The sequence below is a fragment of the Notechis scutatus genome, chromosome 3, assembly GCF_049901735.1.
Source record: "Notechis scutatus isolate UNSWTSFEM ecotype Mainland chromosome 3, rNotScu1.2, whole genome shotgun sequence".
Taxonomy (NCBI): domain Eukaryota; kingdom Metazoa; phylum Chordata; class Lepidosauria; order Squamata; family Elapidae; genus Notechis; species Notechis scutatus.
Genome location: NC_142011.1, coordinates 50,215,717 through 50,221,716, shown reverse-complemented (window position 1 = coordinate 50,221,716; position 6,000 = coordinate 50,215,717). Strand labels below are relative to the sequence as shown.

At 42.6% G+C, this 6,000-nt stretch overlaps 1 protein-coding gene across 5 annotated transcripts in view; it reads left to right on the top strand.

Moving 5' to 3' along the window:
• Positions 1 to 2,902: 2,902 nt before the first annotated feature.
• BLTP3A (bridge-like lipid transfer protein family member 3A) overlaps positions 2,903 to 6,000 on the top strand; it is a 61,624-nt gene continuing 58,526 nt past the window's right edge. For all 5 annotated transcript variants that reach the window (XM_026680363.2, XM_026680362.2, XM_087959813.1 and 2 more), the window contains exon 1: positions 2,903 to 3,137. In XM_026680363.2, the coding sequence (XP_026536148.2) occupies positions 3,094 to 3,137 (44 nt within the window). In that variant the 5' untranslated portion in view covers positions 2,903 to 3,093. The remainder of the gene's footprint in view (positions 3,138 to 6,000) is intronic.

Sequence of the window (6,000 nt, the reverse complement as noted above, 5' to 3'; positions counted from 1 at the left end):
AGGTGCAGGTTCTTCTTCTTCTTTTTTTTTTTTTTTGATTGAGTTCAATCACGAGACATTTTTGGATTTCATTGGCCACCCGAGGCATTCAGAAGAACTTTTGAAAAACTTGCAGGTCTAACTTTGAGAAGCAATGAGTTCAGTCCTCTCAAATGGCGGAGGTTAGGGATGGTCTTTGGAGACCTCCTCTCTCCTTTAGCTGAGGGAGACCTGGGCGATTTTAGGCCAAAAGCTGCCCCGGAGAGATTGATCAGAGAATGGGCAGGAAAGCAAAACAAGAACACATTTGGGCTAAGGCCTTTTCTCTTATTCCCTCCGTCGCAGTCTCACAATTTTTACCCAGACACAGATACGCATATGCTTTCTCTCCTGCCCTGCTGGTAGATTCAAAGACAATTAATGCGTGCTCACCTCACCACAAGGCCGTTTCTATCGGCCGATGGAAGCTCCCCAAAGGCAGAGTCACCAGCCGCTTCTACCGGCCGATAGAAATGGCCTCGTGGTGAAGGGAATGCGCACAAGCGCTCGCCCCGAGGCCGCTTCTACCGGCCGATAGAAGCAGTTGGTGACTCTGCCTTTGGGGAGCTTCCATTGGCCGATAGAAATGGCCTCGTGAAGGGAATGCACATGGGCACTCGCCCCGAGGCAGCTTCTACCGGCCGATAGAAGCAGCTGGTGACTCTGCCTTTGGGGAGCTTCTATTGGACGATAGAAATGGCCTTGTGAAGGGAATGCACATGGGCACTCGCCCCGAGGTCGCTTCTACCAGCCAATAGAAGCAGCTGGTGACTCTGCCTTCAGGGAGCATCTATTGGCTGATGTTCTATCGGTAGTAGATCAGGGTATCCTAGCCTAGGCTACCTGCATGGCGCTCCTAAAGGCAAGTTTTCTCCCCCCCCCCACCCTTCCCCCCCATTTCTCTTCATCTTGTGTAATTCTAACGAACGATGTGAGAAATTGCATGGTTTAAATAGGCCTAAATTTTTGGGGCGGGGCTTAATTTCACCTCATGCCTAAAAATCATGCTGGGCCTTCCTATTGGTGGAGGCCGTATTGTTGGAAAAACACGGTAGCTCTCCCAGGTAATTCTCATAGTTAATTCATAGTCTGGAGTTCTCTCTAAAAAACTTCCACTCATTAGTTCTTTCTCTATCCTTAGGTGCTCTGGAGAATAAATCCATATCCTCTACTCTGTTATATCTTTTCATGTATTGGAGGAATGTTATCATGTCTCCTTATAGCTTTCTATTTGGTAAGCTAAACATGGCAAGTTCCTTTAACTACTGTTCGTAGGATTTAGCCTTCCTTATTGTACTTGCTTGTCTTCTCTGCATTCTTTTCAGCTCCTTAGTTGGATTGTGGCAATCAGAACTGGACACCACATTCCAGGTACAGTTGGACCTGTGCAGCATATATCTCTGTTGCTATTGCCCCAAACTGCATTTTGGCAACTGCAGCACAATTGTTAATCGGTGGTTTATCAAAATGTCCAGTTTCTTCTTCAAGTACTACTGCAAAGCCTAATATGTACCTGTGCATCTGTTTTTTTTTTCCTGCCTAAGAACAGAACATTACATTTCTCAACACTGAACATTTGGCTGGATAGGGCCCAATATTCATGTCTATCAAGTCCCTCTTCAATTCAATTCAATTCAATTCAAAAGGCCCGGAGACTAAAACTTGTGAAGAACGGTTGCAGGAATTGGGTATGGCCAGTCTAGAGAAAAGTAGGACTAGGGGGTGACATAATAACAGCGTTGTTCCAATAACTAAGGGGCTGCCACAAAGAAGAGGGGATCAACTTATTTTTGAAAGCAACAGAAGGCAAGACAAGAAACAATGATGGAAGCTAACCAAGGAAAGAAGCAACCTGGAATTAAGGAGAAAATTCCTAACAGTGAGAACAATTAACCAGTGGAAGAGCCTGTCTTCAGAAGTTGTGGGTGCTTCATCACTAAAGGTTTTTAAGAAAAGACTGGATAGCCACTGTCTGAAATGGGTCTCCTGTTTGAGCAGGGGTTGGACTAGAAGATCTCCAAGGTCCCTTCCAGCTCTATTCTGATTGACTGATTGAATGGTCAGGTTCTTTTCTCCAGTGTTAGCAATCAGCTTCAGCTTTATGGACATCCACAAAGTTTATGAATATCCTTTCTGTTCCCTCATCTAACTTATGAAGATGTGGAGGAGCATTGGGCCCAAGCAGAACCCTGGCATAACTCCCTGCATATCCCACCCATTATGGACAACACGTGGGTATAGTTGTTCCACAAATCTATCCAGCAGTGGGATTATCCGTCCCACATTTTTCCAGTTTACCTAGAAGGAGACTGAAAATGTCACACAAATACCATTTGCTTGCCTGTGGTTCTGCCAATGGGACTTGAGAACTCTGTCTTAATGGTTAGAACTTAAACACTTAGGCGAACTCAGACAATGACTTACTCAATTATCCATCACGAGATAAATCATGGCTTAGCATTTAGAATAGAATAATACAGTTGGAAGGGACCTTGTAAGTCATCTAGTCCACCCCACTCCGCTCAAGCAGGAGACTCCATCTATACCATTTCTGACAGTTCGCTGTCCAGTCTCTTTGTACGAAAACAGACTAAATCTCCTTTAACATGTAGGACGCGGTTCTCTATTACGTCTGTTCAAAATTCCCGGACATGCGGAGCTCCAGTATTTCTTCAAAACTAACCTCCTCTAGCGCCCGAATGAGAGAACAAGCAAGCGCTTCATCCAGACGAAGCAAGAGGAGCCGCGAGAACGTTTGCGCCTGAGCCGCTTCGCTGGCAACCGGAGAGGTTGCTGAGGCTGCTCCTGGACCTGTGAGCCAATAGAGGGCGCTGCCACACCGTCCGGTTTCTCTCCGGAGGGCGGGGGCGCGAGTGGCTTTGCCGGACTTTGCCGCGGTGGCGGCCGGGATTCTGGCGGAGCCAGCTACGGAGGGGAGGGGGGGGCGGTGGGGAGGAGAGGACGGGGGATGGCTGGAGTTGCCGGCGGCCGCGGCGGGGGTTGCAAGAAGCGCGGGCGGCTACAAAGGGAATGACGGGGCACTTGGGGCGATAGAGAACCTGTCTCTGACCCAGCATGGCTGGTCTCATCAAGAAGCAGATTCTGAAGCACCTGTCCAGGTAAAGGTCGCCCGGGGTGGTGGTAGGGGTCCCCTCTGGGGAGCTGTTCGAGGGGCGCCGAGCGCACAAGGTAGGCGGGCGCGGGCCTGGAAGATCGGGCCGGGAACTCAGCAACGGGAGAGCCGGACCCAGTTGGCCGCGGCTCTGCGGCAGCTGAAGTGAAAGCGGAGGACAGGTTCGCGAAGCCCCCTGACCCTCCGAAGATATTTCCTTAGCCACTTTCTCTGCTCCCCCCGCCCACCTTTCCGGCGGTTGTTTATTCTTCCCTGGTGTGATATTTGATCAGTTTGCCCCTTCTCCTTTGACGTCTCTTCTGCCCTTTCCCTGTCTAGGGATTAAAAGAAATTCAGCTGTGGCTATTACATTGGCTCTTTTAGTTATCACCCTCCGCCTTGAGCAATAATACTGTCTCAATGTATTATATGGCACTTGAATGAAGGTCTGCTAAAATGGTCCTTTGTGTGCCTCTTTTACACACAGTGGATGAAGGTTGACTTTTAAACCCAGAGAAGGGTCTAAGGTGTTGCTGATTTTTGTTTTGTAAAGACCGTATCTTCCCCGGGTGGTTTCTTTCATCTTCTTACAACTAGTGTCCTAGACCCTTCAAGGATTTCAAATGAATGTTTCCTTGGTGAAACATAGGAAACATTACAATGTAATTAAAAAAATATATTATCAGCTAAATCTACTTTATAGGGAGAATAAAATTTAAAAAAATACTCTGTGTGCAATCTAGAAGCTATATGGAAAGTTCATATGGAAAAGCAAATAAATGAGTAGAATAATGAATCATTTTGTATTTTTCGAGGGAAAAAAGGTAGCCTATTATTGTAACATAGACACTTTATCTGGAATCTGGGTTTTATTTGGCTTCAAGTAGATTTGCCAGCCTCATTGCTGTAGTTAACTTGTGGAATTTGTGTGACACTTGCTTTTATTTTCACTTGTTAATGAGTTGTTACTAATATGAAATCTCTTGGGTTAAATATAGATTGAAGGGGAAAATGCAAATTACAATGTGATCATTTAATCTGAGAAGCTTTAAAAGTCCCCAGCTTATGATTCTGACTAGGAAAGCAAACCCAGAAACAGAGAAGGAAAATAGATTAACTTCCTCAAATCCTCAGTAGCTTAATGCCTAGTCTGCATATTATGGGAAATAAATAGCTTTGCCACAGAGTCTGCCCTTTCCCCCTTTTCTTGCATATGGAATATAGAATAGGATTCTGGTGCAGGAGAGTATAGTTGCTGAGGTGGCTTACTTCAGCTCACTGACTTTGAAAACAAAATAGCAACAATTGAGAATATGCATAGAAAGGCAGACTTCCCTAATTTACATCATTCTCCCTTTTAATTTATTATATCTTCCTTACATTTTTTTTCAAAGACATCAATCCCTATTGATTATTTAATTAGATTTGATCTGAATTGTACTTGCTATGGCTTTTAGTAGTTTACAACATAAACATCCAACCATGGTAAACTAGATTAAGTGGAAAGAAAGTGTCTGACTGAATGATTTTCATGGATGTATAGCATTTTAAACCTGTGTGTCTCTATTATTAGTCTAACATTAATCGTACTTATTAACTATACTGGCTCGCATATTGGAGGAATGATCATAATTCTGTAAAAGGTGATTATCCTTAAGTACCAAAGTACTTTAATGTTAAATACAATAATACACAGATTCTATGAAGAGAGACCATTGCTTGCATAAAGATGTACAGTGTCAGTAAATTTCAATGCTGCCTTTAAATCCTTAACAGAGAACTAAAGATAACTAGTAAAAGAGCCAAGAAAGAATTCTAGAAAATACCAACAATATTCTTCATAATAAATACATTTTTATCAGGGTGCTTAGTTGGCAAAATAGATGATTTTCTGAATAACAGAATAGTGCAGGTCAAGTGTTAGGTAAATAGTGTATATTGTTCTTTTAATGGAAGTGCCTGGTTTCCTCAGTGAAAAGAACTTAATTGTATGGAAATGTTACAACCACAATTGAGCTCAAAATTTTGGTTGCTAAGCAAGGCGGTTGTTAAGTCAGTTTTGTTCCATATTACGATGTTTCTTGCCACAGTTATTAAGTGAATCACTGCACTTTTTAAGTTAGTAGCATAATTGTTAAATGATCATTATGGCTGCCCCATTGACTTTGCTTGTCAGAAAGTTAACAGAATAGATAACAGAATAACAGTCATAAACATATGCCAGTTGCCAAGCGTCTGAAGTTTGATTGCATGACAACAGAGATAATGCAATAGTCGTAAGTGTGAAAAACAATCATTAGTTACTTTTTTCAGTACTGTTGTAACATTGAGTGGTCACTAAATGAATGGTTGTAAGTTGAGGACCACCTGTATTGATACATTAGTTATTGGACAATGTGTTTTCTGGAAGAGGCATTGGCAAATATTAGTAAATAATCTCTTTTGGGAGTAACGGAGTGGGTTGAAAGTAAAAAGACTATTCAAGGATATTAGTGAAAAATCTTTGCCCACGCCATTCAGTGATTCACAATATGCTTGTAGGGTTTCTGTTCAATAAACTGCATGAAAACAAAAGGGTAGTAATCCTATTAAATTAAATGCTCTTGTTTTTCCATCTGCTCTTGTTTTGATTGAAAATTAAGAAAATCCATCCATTCTTTTAAAATAATAGACTTGCAAAATGCATAAGACTTTGGAGAAATAAAGGAAAGAGAATTGTTTTGAGTTGTAATGCAATCCATACAGTCTCCTTAACATTTTTGTGACTGCAGTGTGATATGTTATGCTCTTAAATCTACTTTAAGGCAGAGATGGTATTCAGCAGGTTCTGACCAGTTCTGGAGAACCAGTAGCAGAAATTTTAACTAGTT